This window comes from Sus scrofa, chromosome 13 (assembly GCF_000003025.6).
Source record: "Sus scrofa isolate TJ Tabasco breed Duroc chromosome 13, Sscrofa11.1, whole genome shotgun sequence".
In the NCBI taxonomy this organism is placed as follows: Eukaryota; Metazoa; Chordata; class Mammalia; order Artiodactyla; family Suidae; genus Sus; species Sus scrofa.
Window position 1 is genome coordinate 71,980,538 of NC_010455.5, and position 18,432 is coordinate 71,998,969.

The window sequence follows — 18,432 nt, forward strand, 5'->3', positions numbered from 1 at the left end:
TCCACCTCAGCGTCTTATCACACCCGCACACACCATTCTGTTCCTCTGGCTGTCTCTTTGCAAGCTAGAGGGGGACCCAGTCACAAGCAGGCACAGAGACAGGCCTCTGACCCCTTGCCCCTCTTTCCCCCTCGCCCAGAGCACATCTGGGCAGATAGATACAGAATGACACAGCCACCCTCATGTAAATCTATGCATACCCTGAGGCACATGCTGGGTGCACACTCACTTCTGGCAGTCACAGGGGTGCATGTATGGACATGCCTATGAGGATTCGTGGCCCCGAGCACCTGCAGGCACAGGACACTCAGGAGAGTAACACACTCATTCCTGAAGTCACGCACACACACACACCAGCCCTGGTGGAAGGCAACATCACCTCCTGTGTGCACTCCTAGATGGCCTTTGGAGGGCAGACGCACGGAGGTGCTCACAGCACCACAGCCACCATACTTGGACATATGGACCTGGACACCTGCTCCTTCTTACACTCACATGTAACACCCCTTCCTCTGTGCACGGCCAAACAGCCTTACCAGGTCCATCCCCAGGCACTCTTGTCTCACACTTGTTTGACGTTCCCCCACGCACTGCACCCTTGCTTGTTCAGTGCTCATCCACTGGCACACCCGCCTGTCCATCCAAATAGGCCAGGCACACCCTGGGCCGCATACTTGGGTGCCCCCAGCAGGCAGGCGGTCGGACGCCCGAGTGCCCCCCGCGGACGGCTATCTGCCTGCCCATCACCGCTCGGATCTGCGGTGGTAAATGATGCATTCGATGGCGGGCGCATTTGTTGTGCGCTCTCTGAAAGGGCTCCGATAATCTGGAAGGCAGAGATAAGGAACACCATTTATTCCGCGGCACTTTGGAAACAATTCCCAGCCCTGTACAACCCCATTCTCGGGCAGCCTCCGGGAGCCGGACAGATAACGATTGGCTATTCATTATCTTCGCCGGGAACAAAGATTAGCCGGCCGAGATGAAAAATTACCCCGGACAGCGGCATAGCCCCGCGCGGACCCCCCTGCCCGCCGCCGCCGCCCGCGCCTCGGTGCCCCGCCCGGCCCGCGGGCTCCGCGCTCGCGCCCGCCGGCCCGCCGCCCTGCGTGATCCCGTGGCGCTGGGAGGTGCGGAGCCCCTGGTTGCCCCTCTGCTTCAGTCTGTCCGGTACATCTTTCGTGTCCTTCTCTCTCTCCCCCCACCAAGGGCTTTGAGCCCCTCTGGATTCTCTTCTCTCTTCCCATCTTTATTTTTGTCATTTCTTGCTTTCTCCTCTCTGTATCTCTCTTGGCTCTGTCCCTGTCTCTCTCTAGTTAATATTTTAACTGCTTTTGCTCCCATCTCCCTGACCCTTTCTGCCAATTTTTAGTTGTTTTTCTCCGTCCCTGAACGTCCCTAGCCCACCCCTCCACCGCCAACCCCTGTCCTTCTATCGCTGTTGCTTTATAAAGTCTGCCCTTGCCTCTCCCTGTCTCTTCCACCTTACCCATCTCGCTGGGTCTTTCCATCATAGAATATCTATGTCTCTCCGCCCACCCCCACTGTCCCCCAGAGGGCCCCACATCTCCTGCCCTCTCAAGTCTTCCTGACTGTTGACCAGAGGCTGGAAGGCTCCAGCTGGCTCTGGCCAGCTCAACCCAGCAGGAGGATGGTGAGTGGGGTGTGGAGTGTAAGACCTGGAACTCTCTCCAAGGAAACAGGGCAGAACTAGGAAAGGCCCCACAGACACAGCCCCTGCTGGGCTCTTGGGGGTGTGCTCCTGTGCCCCAGGATTGGCTCCCCTGCCCCCTCCCAGGAGACTGGGGGCCTTGGGAACGGATGGTCCCAGTGAGGCCACCTCATTAGAGCAGTTATTCAGCATGGCGCTGGCTTAGGCAGATAAGCCTTATCAGCTCATCTCCCCCTCCCACAGACGGACAGAAAGTGCCCTCACAAATGGCACCCCGGAGCTCCACTGGCTGCCTGCCCTGCTGGTTAGGAAAGGTGTGGATGACGGGCAAACTGGGAAGACACACGTACTGTGTCACCCAGGGACATGCTCCAACACAGACCATAGACACAGAGTAACATTGGGTAGAGAAACACATAATTCAAAGATACATTCATATCCACAGATGCCCATGCCCCAGATACACAAACATCCCACACTCATCAATTTGTTCACGGAGCTACACACAGATAGGCAGACACCCTTAGATACCCTCTCAACACCCCCCCCCGTTACAGATAGACAGGCAGACAACCCCCCAATTCATTGACACAGGATATCCAGCAAAATGCTACTACTGACCCACACAGAGTCACACACCAATTTATAGCCAAACACTTGGAAATACCCACTTCCCATCATAGGATTTGTGGACACAATGATCTCACAGATGCACAGCCACAGGGGCACACATCCACTTCCACAGATATATTCTGAAACCGTCACACACACGATACACAAATTTCGGGAACTCATAAGAAGAAATGGACATGCTAACAGACTTAGTTTGCAGGCCTCCCATGTGCCCACAGATGCACAGACACACACCGGCACTCAGCACAGTCTGTGAACAGGCAGCAGTCACCACCAGTTTCAAAGATAGACCCACAAGCAGCAGGTGCCCACAGAGCTGGCAGACCAATGCACCTCCTCTCTGAGTGCACCTGAGCCCCTAAGAACTTTCTGTTTGGGCCCAAGGTCCCCAAGGCACTCTCACTCCCTGGGCAAGTGGAATGGGACTCCAGCTGCCAGGTTGAACCGAATCTCCCGGTAGGAATTTTGGAAGTTCAAGGACTTCCCTAGCTCCCCAAACCAGAAGTTTCTTGGGGTGAAGACTCCCATACCGCAGTTCCTCCACCCAGCCTTCCAAGGACAAGCCCTTCACGCCCTTCCTCCCTCCCACATGAGTGTTCCTTTGGGGTGGGCGGAGAGATACCTCAAACTCCACTTTTCAAGTGCTCTGGTATACTCTCGAGTTGGGGAGCTTGGGTGGGGAAGGAAGGGAGCTTTGTCTACACTAGCCAAATCAGCCTGTAAATTGGGGAGCTGTATGTGTGTGTGTTTGTATGGGCGTGCGCCAGAGGGTCAGGCTACCTTTAAGTGTGTGCAGGTATGTTTGTGTGACCCAGAACTCCAGGGGATGCCCACACGGCCACAGCTGTAGTGCTGATGTGTGTACACAGATATGTGTGCGGCTGTGTGAGCACTCCTGCAGGCAGGTTAGTAGAAGAGAGGCGGGCGTTTGTGTGTGTGCGTGTGTGAGCGTGTGTGCCCACGGCTCTCGAGGTCCTCGGGGAGAGAGTCTCCGGAGAGCCGCCCGGGCATTCTGAGCGCGCATCCCTAACAGCAGGGATGCGCGTGTGTAGAGGCGAGTAGGGTGTGTGCGCCTAGAGTTCCTACCGGCCCTCGGCCCGCCGCCCGGCGGCTGGACTAGGGAGACCGGGCGCAGAGCCCCGGGCACCCTCCTGCCCCCCTGCGGCGCTCCCGCCCCCTCAAAGTGCTGTCGAAATAAAAGCAGAGCCGCTGCAGCCGGAGGGGAGGGAGAGGCAGCAGGAGCAAGAGGGAGGTGGCAGGGCCAAACGCTGCCGCCCGACTTGCCGCTGAAGTCTCTATCTCCTGGCTGCCATCGCCCCCACCCCAGTCAGCCCCCGTTGTCCACCCGGCGAACAAAAGCGGCACTCTGACCACCATGAGGCCGCTCGGCGTGCCTCCCGGGCCCTGCTGGTGAACGCCGTCAACCCGCGCGGGGTCCTGTGGGTCCCTCTCGCCAGGCATCTCGCTGTACTCTCCGCTCCGCCCCAGCTCAGTCCGCCCGGGGGCGCCGCCCGCTGCAACTCGCTCGGTAAGTCGCCCCTTCTCCGCCTCGCCAGGGCCTTTCCAGCTCCCAGGCCGGTCCACCTGGCTCCGTAATCGCGCGGTGCGCCTGGAACAGTGGTCCCTGACATGCGGCCTTTGGGGCTCGCCCTGGCCCTACCGGCGGCTGGAACCCCAGGTCAGAGGGAGTGTTTGGGGAATTGGGGACCACAGGCCCGCCTCGAGCCTCCCGCCTTCCCATTTCTCGGACGGAGCCACAGGCCGCGAGCCACGGTTATTCCAAGAGACGCAAAGCTCCCCCCCGCCCCGCCTCCCAGCCCCAGAGCTGGGCCCTTTGTCTCGGCCGCCCCCCACCTCCGGGCCTCGGCGGCGATGCGCCCGAGCCGGGCCGCCGATCGGCGGCTGCACCTGCCGACTGGTCCCGTGCGCCGGCTTTGCGCGGCTTAACCCGGCGCGCTCCTGCGTGCGCCCCCGCGCGCCGCGCCCCGCCGCCCTTTATCCTGTGTGGCTGGGGTGCGGGTGGGGGAGAGCACAAGGTCTGGAAGTCTCCCCCCTGCCCCAGAGTCGGAATCCTTTTAGTGGGATTTCAATAAGAATGGAGCCGTCGCGGGCTCGGGGATCGCCGCCGGGAGGCGCCGACGGCGGCGGTCTGGGTCTGTCTGGACCCAGGGCATTTAGAATCCTTTGGCGGCGGCCAGGCTTGAACTCCAGGTTGCCCCAACTGTGAGGGGAAAGGTCTGATGTTCAGGGCCCCCGGATGTAGCGACCGCTCCTTTCCCGGAAAACACGGAAGGAAATTCGTTGTTTTGGAAAAAGCCACGTCTCTCTCGGGACATCTGGCAGAAAGCTCTGGGTCTACGCAGGCACCTCAGGCTGGGCTTCCTTCGTGAGTAGGCAAGATTGGAGAAGCAGGTAGGGCCATTGCGGCTGCCCAGGCGTCTGGAGAGCGTTTCCCAGCCGGGATGACAAATTGCAAACAAATTGCGTCTAACGAAACGATTTACCAGTTGTCATGCTGCCGGGCCGCGGGGCCGGCGGGCTTCTGGGCAAACCGTGGCAGTTCGTGGAGGAGGGTGAAACGCAGCCGGATTGTCTGCAGGTCTCAGCAGGGCCCCTGGCTGTCGGGCTTGGCGGTGGCGGTTAGAACCTGGTAAGGAGATACGGGAGCTCCGAGGCGCCTGGACCCAGGGCACCCACACGACTAGGACGTTGGGTCCCGGTCTTTACAATTCAAAAAGGCCCAGAAAATGGACAGAGTGGGAGAATTAGCATAGAGGCCAGAGGAGAGGGAGACTTCAGTTTTGGGGGGCTGGAAATGATCCTGAAAGAGCAGGAGGGGCTGTTGGATCCCTGGTCCCCTCAGTGGGAAACCCCTCTGGAGGATGGCTGAGGCCTGAGAAGCTAGGAGGCCTTGCCTTACAGGGGACTTCTGAACCCCACTGGCTAAAGCTGCCCCCACTTCCTCCTCAGTACCCCCTCAAGGCACATTGCTAATGTGGGACAGGGAGGTCGCTGGTTTGCAAATTAAATATCCCTATCGAAGGCAGCCCCTAAGCAAACGGATTTCTTTGAACACTCCTCCACCACTGACAAATTAGATGCTCATAGGAAAAGGCAAGAAGAATTAGGTTACAAAGAAAGGGCAAACTTATGGTCCCACAGGGGCTGCCTCTGGTGAGCGAAGTTTAAACAAAGGGCAGGGAGGGGAGGGGAGGGTCGGGTCGGGTGGCCCAGGACAGGGAAGACCTGGGCAGCTTAGTGCCTGGCCGAGGCCTTGAGGATCTCTAGAACCAGGCTTCAGATCTCTGAAGCCCCCAGCTTCCCGCAAAAGCACCCCAGGGGCTCTGACCCACGGTCCATTGGGGAATCTCTAGTTACTTGGAAAGGTCACTAGAAAATTCAGTTTCACTGCTGTCCTTCCCCAGTTCTTCATAAAATCTTGTTCCCATGTAAGGAAAGTGACAGCTTCTCAGTGTGACCAAAGGGCAGTGGCCTGTGTTCGCAAAAATCTTTGGGATCGAACGAAAAAACGAAAAAGGGAATGTGTCCCATGGAAGGTGTTCTGGAGCCCTGGAGTCCAGAAGCTGAATTAAATCCGCTCTCCTCAGCCCCCAGGATGCCCACCCCACCCGAGTCCATCCTGGGAGCTTCCCAGATCCTTCCCGGGTGTTTGCACCAGCAGAAGTGATCGGAGGGTCTCCTCTCGCCCAAAGGCAAGGTGCCTGGTTAGCATTCGTCAGTCTGTCTGACAGACACTCTCAGCAGTGCGGACCCCCCCCCCCCAATTACTGGACATTGCCTGGCTGGCTCCCGGCTTTTCTCCCAGGCGGGTTCCTTCCTGTGGGAGCATGCGGCAGTCCCGCGTCCAACGCAGGAGCTCCAGTCACTGTGGAGGCCTCAGTCAGGCCGCCTGCCTGCCTGCCTGCCTTTCCAGAAAGGCAACCACAGGGCCCAAGGGACCTGGCAGGGCTCCCCTTTCCCTTTTTCACTGGAGGCCGGGACTGCGGGAAGGGAGACTTGTGCGGGATCTCCCGAGGCCCCTGCTGGAGCATTGCTTAACTGCCCTGCTAAGCTCCTCTTCGCGGCGATTTTCTGAGCCGCCGAGCGGGGTAATTAAATCCTTGCCCACTGCTCCGTGCTGCGCAAGGCTGGCGGGCAACGCTGGGCTGCCGTTTGGGCAGAGGCCGGTCCGCAGGGGTCACCCCCAGCTCTGCAGTGGCCAGGATGCTGCCCTGGAGGGGCTTGAAGCCCAGTTCGCAGTGATGAAACTGAAGACCCACCCAGAACGGGGGATAATTTGAACCGCGCCTTTGGTGGAAAAAGGCGAATTACCTGTTTTCCCAAGGGCTGGGAACGGCCACCTCCCTGCGAACCGAGGCGCCGATCGCAGCCTGGCGGAAAGCTTCCGCTCGGCTCCGGCGCTCACCGCCTCGCGGCCGGCCAGCGGGTCGGGGGCCCTCCTGCGCTGAGTCCTGGGGTTTGGGCTCCAGCAGGACAGACTTGCCGGACACGGGGGATAGTCCTTGGGGACGCGTTGTCTTTGGGAAGCTCCTGCTGGGCTCCGCGGCGGCAAAAGAGGCTGGAGGCTTCGTGGCGACCGCCTTTTATGCGTTGATGAATTGTAAGCTAAAGGCGGGGAGGAGAGACAGATCGTACGGAGAGACAGCGGATCCGGGCCAGACTGCACGCGTTTCGGGGAGCGCGAACCAAGAGGCACCGAGGCCGCTCACCTGCCCAGTCCAGCTGCCGAGGCCGGGCGCCTCGGTCTCGAGCTCCGGTTCCCGGCCCCGCTGCGCCTTACCGGGCAGGCGCCCGGCCTCTTCTCCCACGGAGCGGAGTTCCGAGAAACCCGGGCCCCGCGCGCCCTGGAGTGGAGCGTGGTGGGAGGCGCAGCGGGCGGCCAGGGCAAACGGGTCCCCAAGGGCCGGAGACCCGCGGTTCCCAGCTGGCTGGGGCTCTGCGTCCCCGGCCCCGCGCCTTTACCTGAGCCGGGGCCTCAGACAGACGAACAGATAGCCGGTCGCAGAGGCAGGAGGAGGCCCCCAACCCCGGCCACTGCCCAGAGCTGGCCTTGGGAGAGGGTGACCGGGGCGCGCAGGCGGAGCTGGGCCTGGCCGGGTGCCCCCCGAGCTGAGGGGACCGAGGGCTTTCCTCCCTCCTCGGATTATTAAAAAGTTCATTTCCTGGCGAATCGGGTGACGTCAGGGGCCCGGCGTCGCGGTGGCGGGGCTGCCCGGCCGGAGAAGCCGCCTCCAGTTACCCAATTACCGACTGTCAATCCTGCTGCCCCTCCCCCCACCGTCCCTGGGGTGGCCAGGACCCCTGCCCTTCCTCCTGCTTCGGACCCATCCAGGATCCCTCTGGGCTTCTATCCCGAGAGCAGTGGACCCGAGGGGAGAGGGCTGGAGGATGTCGATTACTCCCTGTTACCGCCCCACCCCCGCACCTGTCTCAGTGCCCCCAAATTTCTTTGTTTCTAACACCCCTCCTGGGCTACAGGCTCCCTTCGAGCCTCGGTGTCCTCCGTCTGTACAATGGGAGAGAGCAAAGAGATTAGTGCAGCCGGCCCACTTCACCCAGAGCTGGATCTCTGGGCTGGAGCTTGTGGAGAGCAGTTCCAGGTGACTTAGGGAATGGAGTTCTCAGACCACCATCTCCATCTCTCCGGGGGCCGCCTTAAGGACTCCCCCCACCCCAAGAGGAGAGGGGAAAAAAAAAAAAAAAAAGCCTCCTCCTGCCCGGAGGCGTCTCCTTCGAGCCGGCGCTGGCGCCAGTCCGGGTCTCCACGGCCTCGCCCCAGGCAGTTCGGCCCGTTGGTCTGCGAAAGGCCACGCCCGGGAAGGGGACGCCCCCTCCCCCTCTCAAGAGTCGCCAGCCAGGCCACCTCCACCAGGTCAAGCAGTCCTAAATGGCCTCTGGTTCGAGGCCCAGGTGCCCACGGAGGCTCTGTAATTTCTGCCCCTCACCGCCCCTGTTGTCCTGCAGCTATCCACCCAGTCCCTCACCCGGCTAGCGCCCGAGTTGGCGGAGGGAACAGTCCGGGTAGGTAGTTGGACTCCCGTGGCCACGTTCAGTGGTAAAGGAGGTGGGATCCGAGAGAGTGGGCGGTCTGGGGTTCTGGGGAGAGGACTTCAAACACCCAGAGGGTGCGCAGCCTAGGCTCCCGGGGAGGAGGTCCAGTAAGAGGTTAGTTACTGGGAAGAGAGTCCAGAGGTTAGAGGAACCAGGAGTGTCCGCAAGAGGGGGAACAGCGGTTGGCCTGCGGGGTGCTGGTCCCGGAGGGGAGCGCGTCGGCAGTAGGGGCCGCCCGGAGGGCGCGGGGAGGGGGCCGGCAGGCGCAGGGGGGCAGGCTCGCGGGTCAGTCCTGGAGTCCGGCGGACCGGGAGTTGCGGGCTCAGCCAATGGGGGGCGGAGGCTGGGCGGCGCGCGGCGCTGATTGGCTGGCGCCGGCTTCTTAGGCGTGAGCGGCCCCCGCTTCATGTCTGTGCAGGAGTCGCGAGCTGGCGCCAGGGCGGCCGGAGGATGCCGAGGGGCCGGAGCCGGGCGGGCCTGAGGCCGAGGCGCGTGCTGCCCCTAGCTCACACCCTGTGAGCCCCGCCAGCCGCCCGACGCACTGTCCCTGAGCCCTCAGTCCCCCCCACCCGGCTCCCGTAGGTGCTGCCGGCTCTGAGGCCGCGCCCCCCTCCCTGCGGCGCTGCCGCTGCGTAAGTTTGGGGTTCGAGAGCTGGCCGGTGGCCTGGGCGCGCCGGGGTCCTGAGAGGTCATTACGGGGGCCTGGGCCGGGGCGGCTGAGGGTGACTGCTTTGGTGTGCCTGGGTGAGAGGTCCCGATTGTGTTGCCGGGGATTGCGCGGGGTGGCTCTCTCTTGGCTGGTGGGGCTGCGTGCGTTTTTTGGGGGGAGGGGCGAGGTCAGTCTGTGTATCGGCGCCAAGTGTAGCTCTGCGCGTGTTGCTGGCATCTTGTGCCACTCATGGGTGCGTGGGTGCCTGCCTTCAACTTCTAGCCTGTTTATGTACAGGGACGGAGCGGATGGTGGTGGCGGCGTGTCTGAGTAAAGTGCTACTCTATGTGCGTTTGTTTGGGTCACTGGTGTCAGTGCTTGTTCCTGCGTGTGACCCCGTGCGCACAAGTGTGTGGTTCTGGGAGCCGGGTCACCATGTGTGCGTGGCTCAACCGGTTCCCCTGTCCTCCTTTCGTTTTGAGCTTTGGGCTTTCCTCCCACCCAGGACTGGTCCGTGGCTGAGGCTCAGCCGCGCTCACGACGCCGCGTGGCGGGACTTTAGGGGTGTTGGGCCGTGGTGGCGCCCCTCACGCCCCTTTCATCGCGCAGGGACGCTGCCACCGCCTCCGCCCAGATCCCGATCCTCCGCCGCCGGCCATGGAGGTGGCGCCCGAGCAGCCGCGCTGGATGGCGCACCCCGCCGTGCTGAATGCGCAGCACCCCGACTCGCACCACCCGGGCCTGGCGCACAACTACATGGAGCCCGCGCAGCTGCTGCCTCCCGACGAGGTGGACGTCTTCTTCAACCACCTCGACTCGCAGGGCAACCCCTACTACGCCAACCCGGCCCACGCGCGGGCGCGTGTCTCCTACAGCCCCGCTCACGGTGAGCCCAGGGCCCCTGGGTGACTAGGAGCCCAGGCGCTGCGCTCTCGCTCCCGGAGCGAGTGGGGAGGAGGGCCCGGCTGCCTACTTCCCGGATGTGGGATCTGCAGGAATTGGAGGAGCTGAGAAATCAAGGCGGGAAAGGAGAGGGCATCGGCCTCTTGGGAGGGTCTGGGCTCCGTAAGGTTTCTGCCCATTTCCAGCTGGCCTATTGAAGTCCCCTCCAGGCCTTGTCCAGGGGGGTCCTTCTGTGCCACTTGTCCTTCAGCTCTGGACTGACATTCCTGATTATTGCCGGTTGGGGTGTTGTGTTTCTGGTTTTCTTTGGGAGGGGGTTACTTGGTTGTTGTGAGTTGTGGCCCTGGGTAGCTGGGTCGGGCTGGGCCCAGCCTGCACACACCCTGACCCCTCTCCCTGCCCCCCGCAGCCCGCCTGACCGGAGGCCAGATGTGCCGCCCACACTTGTTGCACAGCCCAGGGCTGCCCTGGCTGGATGGGGGTAAAGCAGCCCTCTCGGCTGCTGCAGCACACCATCACAACCCCTGGACCGTCAACCCCTTCTCCAAGACGCCACTGCACCCTTCAGCTGCTGGAGGCCCTGGAGGCCCCCTCTCCGTGTACCCAGGGGCAGGGGGTGGGGGTGGGGGAGGCAGTGGCAGCTCTGTGGCCTCCCTCACCCCCACCGCAGCCCACTCTGGCTCCCACCTCTTCGGCTTCCCACCTACACCACCCAAGGAAGTATCTCCTGACCCCAGCACCACCGGGGCTGCCTCCCCAGCCTCGTCCTCCGCAGGGGGTAGTGCAGCCCGGGGGGAGGACAAGGACGGCGTCAAGTACCAGGTGTCACTGACTGAGAGCATGAAGATGGAAAGCGGCAGTCCCTTGCGCCCAGGTCTGGCTGCCATGGGCACCCAGCCTGCCACGCACCACCCTATCCCGACCTACCCCTCCTACGTGCCAGCTGCCGCCCATGACTACAGCAGCGGGCTCTTCCACCCCGGAGGCTTCCTGGGTGGCCCTGCCTCCAGCTTCACCCCTAAGCAGCGGAGCAAGGCACGCTCCTGCTCAGGTAAAGGCAGGTGCGGGGGACCTGGTGGAAGTGGGGATGGTTTGTGCTTTGGGAGAGGGGGCTGTGGTATGGGAAATGGGGCAGTGTTAGTTTCCCAGATCTGGGGATGGTTGAGGTTCCTCTCTAGTAGTCCCCAATAGTGTTTGAGACCTCAGAATGGGGGAGAAGTTACACTAAAACTTTTGCCCTTTTCTTAAGTGTTCCTGGTGGCCCCAGAGTTTATTTCCCTCCCCCACTCCTCAGGCTCCCCTCCCAGGTTGGCCATTACCCACCAGAACACAGAGCAGGAGTTCCCCTTTCCCCTCCAAGTCTTAAGTGAAAATTCACGCAGCCTCATGACTTAGCGCGTGAGAGAATGCAATATGCAGGTGCGAGCAGTGAGGCGGTGTATACGTGTGTGTACGTGTTTGTGAGAGTGTGTGCGTGCTGTGGGTGCACTCCAGTGGCTCCAGACCCTTAAGGAATCTGGATCTCCAACTCTATCAGTTCAATCTTGGGATTTCGATGGCTCCCAACCTTCTTGGGAGATTTTCCCCCAAGGCAAAATTCCCAGGACCTGCTCCTGCTCCCTGCCTCCCGGCGTGTCCTTTGTCCTTCGCTCTCCCTACCTGAGGGCTGGCATGAGGAGATGGGGCCGTAGGGGCCCCTGCCCCTTTGCTGCAGGAACTGGCTGGGCCAGGCTGGGTTTGTCCAAGAATCTGGCCGCAGAGCAGACGCTGTGGCTGGCCTGGGGCTCCTGCTGTCCATGTCTTGTTCCAGTTCCTTTAAGACGGGGAAAAGAAAGATTTTAAAAAACATCTATTTCTGAGTTCAGAAACCATGTTTTCTTCCCCGTATGGATTGAGAGTTTAAGTTTAAGCTAAATATGGAGAATGTCCCGGGTAGCCTATGCTAAGGCAGCTGTGTGGCTCCACTGTGTCGCCACCACTCAGCGCCCACTTCACTTCGGTCCCACCTCGAAGCCCTGTTCTGCTCTGATCATCTCGCTTGCCTTTAATTAGTCCTTTCTCCCAAATTTGTTTTACATTCTATTTGAATTCCAGATAGTTTTGTAACAACAACAAAACAAAAAACCACTGCCAGCAACAGACCAAGGTCATTTAGTCTACTTAACTTAAAAACGAAAGGGCTTATTATTTATTTTATTTTAAAGAATAGCAACTTCGATCCCAGTCCAGGGCCTCAGCAGAAGGTGGGGAGGTTGGGGAGAAAGAAGGAAGTAACCATGGACCGATGGAGAGCAGCAAGACCGGGCAAGGGGCAGTGACTTGGAGATGCAGACACTGCCTGCCGCTGCCGGGGAGAAAGGACAGGGACAAAGGAAGAGAGGGACTAGGAAGGGGGCCGAGTCCTCCCAGCCCAGCCAGCTCGAGCTGGTGACTCCTGCTCCTGCCACCTACCATCATCGAAGTTTGCTGTAAATACCCTTCCTTGTGAATCCCTGGGGCCCTGGCCCCACTCCTCTCTCCTGCCGCATTTCCCTTCCTTCCAGAGAGGATTTGGAAGAGGGAGGTCTGGCCTTAAACCACCCTCCACATCCCTCCTCCTGCCTGGCTGTAACTCAAAGTTACCCCCGAAGCAGCCTGGCCAGGTGGACCGGCGGCTAGATTGTTGCAGCCCTCCGGCTCCCTCCGTGACCTTGTCAGTTGAGCAGGCCCGGTGTTTCTCCCTGTCCCCTTGCAGAAGGCCGGGAGTGTGTCAACTGTGGGGCCACAGCCACCCCTCTCTGGCGCCGAGACGGGACCGGCCACTACCTGTGCAACGCCTGCGGGCTGTACCACAAGATGAACGGGCAGAACCGGCCACTCATCAAGCCCAAGCGGAGACTGGTAGGAGCGGGCAGCAGGCCGCTGGCGCTGGGAGGGAGGTGGCAACCTGGGCCCCAGCCGCAACCTTCAAATGCGGAGGCTTTGTCCCTTGAAATCTTTTATCATTAAAATCACTTGAATGTCTGGGGTTGCCCTTCTTTTTGGCTAGATTTTTTTTCGGGCCAGATTTCCTCTGCAGCCTGCCGGGTACCCTTTAGGGATCCCTAAAGCTGAGCGTCCGAGGGCCCAACTCCCGTCGTCCCCTGGCCTCTGTTTAACTCCTTTTAAAAATAGGGCCATGAAGTAATTTTCCTTGTAGCCCAGGGCTGCTCTCCCTGGCTGCCCCACACAGTCTCCCCAGGCTTATTTAAATAAAACACACACTCACACCAACCACCAAAAAAACCTGCCCTTTATGATTTTTCCATGGAGTCACCTATACTGTGTATTTTCATTTGAGTGATTTTAAAAAAATGCCCTTTCGGATCTCCTGCCGGAGTTTCCTATCCGGACATCTGCAGCCTGAAGATAAGGAAACTTCGTGTATCTGTTTCCGGACTCCGCGAGTTTTTAGAGTCTCTCCTCGGCTCAGTCCTGCCTCTCGCTGGGCTGTTTTGAAATTTCTAATACTCTCCACTCTGCAAATAATGCGTAAAATGCTAAGAATAATAAATATATTTTTTCAGGGCGAAGTGATTTATGAGGCTTAAATCGCTTGCCGCTTCGGGGCCCCTTTTTTTTCCTGGAGCGAGGGCGGGGTGAGGGCCCGGGCGGAGGATGCGGGGTTGGCCCCTGAGTCAGAATTCCAGCTTCAGGCTGCTTACTCACCCTCCCCCTCCCCGCCCCCACCCCCATGGCTGCAGGCCGGCAGCCCCTCTCGCCCTGGCTCGGCCCCTGCGCAGCAGCACCCCCCAACCCCCACCCCTGCCTGTGGTTCCCTGGGAAGCAAGGTGGCCCCGGCAGAGGGAGTCTGCTTTCTTGAGGAAAGACTCGCCTCCCCTCTAGAAACCAGACATGCCAGGTCACCTCTGCCCAGCCTTCCTTGAGGGACTGGGGGCAGTGAGAACTCTCAGGACTGGGGGAGAACTCTCAGGACTGGGGTCCAGGGTGCTGGCCGGTAGTCCGGTATTATCCCATAAGCCTGTGGTGATGGACATTTTCTCATCCAGTTTCAGGATCCATGACCGTAGCCTCTAGCCCATGTTGTAACTAGTAATCCCTTGAAATGTGGCTGGTGCAACTGAAGAAACTGCATTTCTAATTTTATTAAATAGTAGTTCAATTTAAACAGCCACACGAATAGAGGTTCCCGTGTGAGTATGAGGGGGTGCTGCCCTGGACTCCTGCACACTCCGTGTCCCACCTTGGGGGGGGTCCCTGCTCTTCTGGCCTCAGGGTTGTGGACACGCCCAGGATTATGGATTTGGTAGGAGTGCAGCTCCTGACCCGGATGTCCAGGGGGAGCAGCCAACCCTCTAAACTAAAGAGCCCTTCTCAGGGCCTCAGTTTCCCCGTCTCCAACAGTCCATTGTTGGGCAGTGGGGGAGGTGGTTACTTGCTCCTTCCAGCTCTTGCAACCCCCTTGATCTGAGATTAGGCTTCGGAGAGTTCTGGAGTCTCAAGTCCTGCGGTGGCTTAGGTCTCAGATTCTAAAATTCTTAGCTCGGAGATGCCTTGATTCCCCTGTGACATTTACTGCTCCTGGGCTAAGTTGGCGGGGGCCGGGGTGGGGGTGGAGTGAGGGTCAGAGGGAGGTGGAGGAGGGCGTGGGAGTCCAGCCTGCTGACGCTGCCCTCCCCTCCCAGTCGGCCGCCAGGAGAGCAGGCACCTGTTGTGCAAATTGTCAGACGACAACCACCACCTTATGGCGCCGAAACGCCAACGGGGACCCTGTCTGCAACGCCTGTGGCCTCTACTACAAGCTGCACAATGTGAGTCCCCGCCCAGCCCGCCCCACCCCTCCCTGGGGGCCGTTGTGCTTTGTGCTGCCAGGAGAGGCCTCAGCCTCAATCTCCAGCGTGGCTTGGCTTGGGAAGCCGCCCTGAGCACCAGAAGGGCTGCCCATAAGAGGTTCACGCTGGTGGGGAGGATGTCCCCCACCGCAGGGGCCAGCGGGTCGAGGAGAGTGGTATCTGCCTAAAAGGAAAGTCTGCCGTAGGGTGGCCTTTGGTTGGGTTGATGGGGGCAGTGCTGGCACTTGGTGGGCTGAATGCCCTGCAGGCTGCGGGTCAGTCCCACCCAGTGAAAGGCGCCCTTCTTGAAATGGCAGTAGTGCTGGCCAGGAGACTGTGTTGGGCAGAAGTGGGGCCCCTTGCCCAAGCTAGGGGTGGGGGTCTTGCTCTGGGAAGGGACCACCACCCCCTGAAAGTTCTGTGGTTGCCCCCAGGTAAACAGGCCACTGACCATGAAGAAGGAAGGCATCCAGACTCGGAACCGGAAGATGTCCAACAAGTCCAAGAAGAACAAGAAGGGTGCCGAGTGCTTCGAGGAGCTGTCCAAGTGCATGCAGGAAAAGGCCTCCCCCTTCAGCGCGGCTGCCCTGGCCGGACACATGGCACCCGTGGGCCACCTGCCGCCCTTCAGCCACTCGGGACACATCTTGCCCACGCCGACGCCCATCCACCCCTCCTCCAGCCTCTCCTTCGGTCACCCCCACCCGTCCAGCATGGTGACCGCCATGGGCTAGGGACTGCCCACACCAACCGACAGTCAGATGCCGCCGAGGAAGGCGCCCCCAGGATAGGAGGACCAGACCCTTAGCTGCCCGTCCTTCCCTGGAGACTGACACACCCCTGCCAGCGCAGCCGGAGCCCCACGCTGCCTCACCTGTGGGCGCTCCACTCCATCGGCCGTCACTGTGAAGATTCACCAGAGGCTGGGAGGCCGCTTCAGCCTGGCTGCCACCAGGTGGGGTTTCCTGCATGGACACCTGTTTGGAGAGCAGAAAGGACAACTTTATGAAGATGAAAGGAGGGGGCAAGGGACAAAAGGAGGAAACCATTTTTAGAAGAAGAAGGAGTAGGCAAACATAATTTATTTTGCTCTTGTTTCTAACAAGGCCTGGGAGACTCAGGAGGCATGGGCTGCCCTGAGCTCTCTGGTCTTCCTCAGAGCCAAGGGCCACTTGGCTGGCCCGCCTGCCAGGCTCTGGGGGCAGGTCTCCAGAGCCCTCAACCCACATGCTTTCCTCTAGCTCCCTCTCTGAAGCAGCTGGACCCAGGTTGGGCTGAGCCAAGCCAGAGGGGCCCCAGCCGGGGAGGCTGAGCCAGTGCAGGCCCTGGCGGCCGGGCCCTGGAGTCCAGAGACAATCACGGGCGGTCCTGCGCAGATTCCCAGGCCAGGGCTGGGTCACAGGAAGGAAACATTTTCTTGAGAGGGGAAACGTCTCCCAGATCGCTCCTCTGGCTCTGAGGCTGAAGCTGGTGTGACCCACGTCCCCTTAACGGGCCTGAGCCATAGCCTGCCTCCTCTGCCAGTGGACCCCTGTACATACATCTTTTTTTCTGCTAACTTCTCAACCCCCTCCTCTCCAACTCCGAGACAAAAGAAAAAATATATTAAAAAAAAAAAAAACTGCATAAGCTTAACTCGCTGATGAGTTGTTTTATTTTTAAACTTCTTGGGTCCAGTCAATTGTACGTTGCCACAAAAGCCCTCGCTATGGGAAGGAATAAAACCTACAAACCAAGGCTGTAGCTTCGCAATTATTTTTGGAAAAGTTCTTGGATCCCACAGCCCTAGGATGGGGAGCGGGAGTGGGGTGGGACCTTGGCTCCTCTTGGCTTCCAGGGACTTATCTGGCAGGTGGCGAAGGAAGGCAGGAGCAGGGGTTGGGACAGAGCTGGGACGGAAGGAGAGGCCATGACCCTGCTGGGGTCTTGGGAGATGCCTCGGTTCTGCTCTGCTCTGCTGTGGCTGTCTGGATCCTCCCCAAGGTACAGCTGTACATAACTGTGTCTGAGCTTAGATTCTGTATGCGGCGGTGGCAGGGTGCGGCGGCTGGCGAGGCCCGGCTGGGAAGAGGATTGTGCTGTAGTCCAAGTGCAATACGGGCAGGCGATCGCTGCGGGGGCACCACAGCCAGAAGTAACTTATTTTGTGCTAGTATCCGCATAAGAAAAAGAATCGGCAGTATTTTCTGGTTTTATGTTTCATTTGGCTTGTTTTATTTTGGATTAGTGAACTAAGTTATTGTTAATTATGTACAACATTTATATATTGTCTGTAAAAATTGTATGCTATCTTCCTATTCCTTTAAAGTGAATACTGTTAAGAATAATAAAATACTTTTTGTGAATGCCTCTGGCCTGTCTTGTGGGCTCCTGGGGCTGCTGAGTCCTGGGTGCGGAGACCAGTCACATGAGTCATGTGGACAGAGGGCTCGTGGAATAGAGGCAGGGCCTGGTCTGGCAGGGTCTGAGAACCGGACCCTTCTCCCCTGAATTGCTCCCATCTCAGTTTCTTCATTATCACCTAACCAGGGGTCCTGGTGCTGGGTGGAGGCCGGGGAAGCTCAGGCAGGCTGTGGTTTCTTCAGCCTTTAGTTCACATGCCAATCCTTTTCTTAAAGGCTCAGTGGGGCTCACTTAGAGCCCAGCAAGGACTGGTCCCACCTCTGGTGCCTATCCCCTTCATCCCAGGTGTCGATCAGCTCTTGTGTCTTGAGTTATCTGGTCACCAGGATTCCTGTTCATTGCCAAACCTGATCACTGATGTCATTGACTGCTGTCTTTTCTTTTTTCTTTTTTTATTTTTTCATTTGGTCTTTTTTAGGGCTGTACCCTCGGCATATGGAGGTTACCAAGCTAGGGGGCTAATTGGAGCTACAGCTGCCAGCCTACACTACAGCCACAGTAACGCCAGATCTGAGCCGCCCTGCGACCTACACCACAGCTCATGGCAATGCCGCATCCTTAACCCACTGAGTGGGGCCAGGGATTGAACCTGCATCCTCGAAGAGGCTAGTCAGATTTCTTTCCACTGTGCCACGATGGGAATTCTGACTGTTGTCATCTTTAATCAGTGATGTTGGTCCCTGGGGACAGCCATCATGACTGATATTCCTGATCAATGATGTCTCTGATCTCCAGAGCCTGTGACCATAGACATCTGATTACTAACAACTATCACCAATATTTTATCAATGCCTCTGATCAGTGACATGTCTGATCCCTGACATCCATAAAATGTGCTTACCAGTGTCTTCAGTGACTGTCTTTGCTCTGTCTCTTGCCACCACGTTCCTGATCAACAGCACTTCTGCTTGAGGTGTCTTGTTGCTAACAACCCTGGTAACCAGGCTGTGACCATTGGTGCTTCTCATCACCCATGTTCCTTGTTACTAATGTGATGACCACTATTGCGCCCTATCACTGATGTCCTGGGTCATCAAGAAGTTCCCCAAGGTCATTGATCAATATTTTCCTTGTCAGTATTAGATCTGGTCACTCATGTGTGATCTCCAACATTTGTAATCACACTATTTCTCATCACCAAGGTCTTCTCAGCAATATCCTTCATCACGTCTCCATCACTAACCAACAATGTCCCTGATCATGGAATCCCCTTACCATCAGATTTTCTGACTACCTGTGTGTCAGCAGTGATTCTGGTTACCTATAATGCTAATCACCAAGTATCCAAC

At 58.9% G+C, this 18,432-nt stretch overlaps 1 protein-coding gene and 1 long non-coding RNA gene across 4 annotated transcripts; one reads left to right on the forward strand and one right to left on the reverse strand.

Annotated features, from left to right (window-relative positions):
- GATA2 (GATA binding protein 2) lies at nucleotides 602-17,089 on the forward strand. 3 transcript variants are annotated; one of them, XM_021068525.1, is made up of 6 exons: nucleotides 602-3,833; nucleotides 9,636-9,912; nucleotides 10,339-10,980; nucleotides 12,664-12,809; nucleotides 14,594-14,719; nucleotides 15,175-17,089. In XM_021068525.1, the coding sequence occupies exons 2-6, from the start codon at nucleotides 9,684-9,686 to the stop codon at nucleotides 15,472-15,474; spliced, it is 1,443 nt and encodes a 480-aa protein (XP_020924184.1). In that variant the 5' UTR covers nucleotides 602-3,833; nucleotides 9,636-9,683; the 3' UTR covers nucleotides 15,475-17,089.
- On the reverse strand, nucleotides 2,073-8,014 carry LOC102160340. Its single transcript, XR_306929.3, has 3 exons — nucleotides 7,036-8,014; nucleotides 6,638-6,931; nucleotides 2,073-4,952 (listed from the first exon to the last, which is right to left on the reverse strand). It is a non-coding gene; the product is annotated as an uncharacterized LOC102160340 (long non-coding RNA).

Coding starts and splice junctions, on each gene's coding strand:
- GATA2 (XM_021068525.1), top strand. CDS start 9,684: ATGGAGGTGGCGCCCGAGCAGCCGCGCTGGATGGCGCACCCCGCCGTG. Junction 9,913..10,338: donor CTCCTACAGCCCCGCTCACG/GTGAGCCCAGGG, acceptor TGCCCCCCGCAG/CCCGCCTGACCGGAGGCCAG. Junction 10,981..12,663: donor CAAGGCACGCTCCTGCTCAG/GTAAAGGCAGGT, acceptor GTCCCCTTGCAG/AAGGCCGGGAGTGTGTCAAC.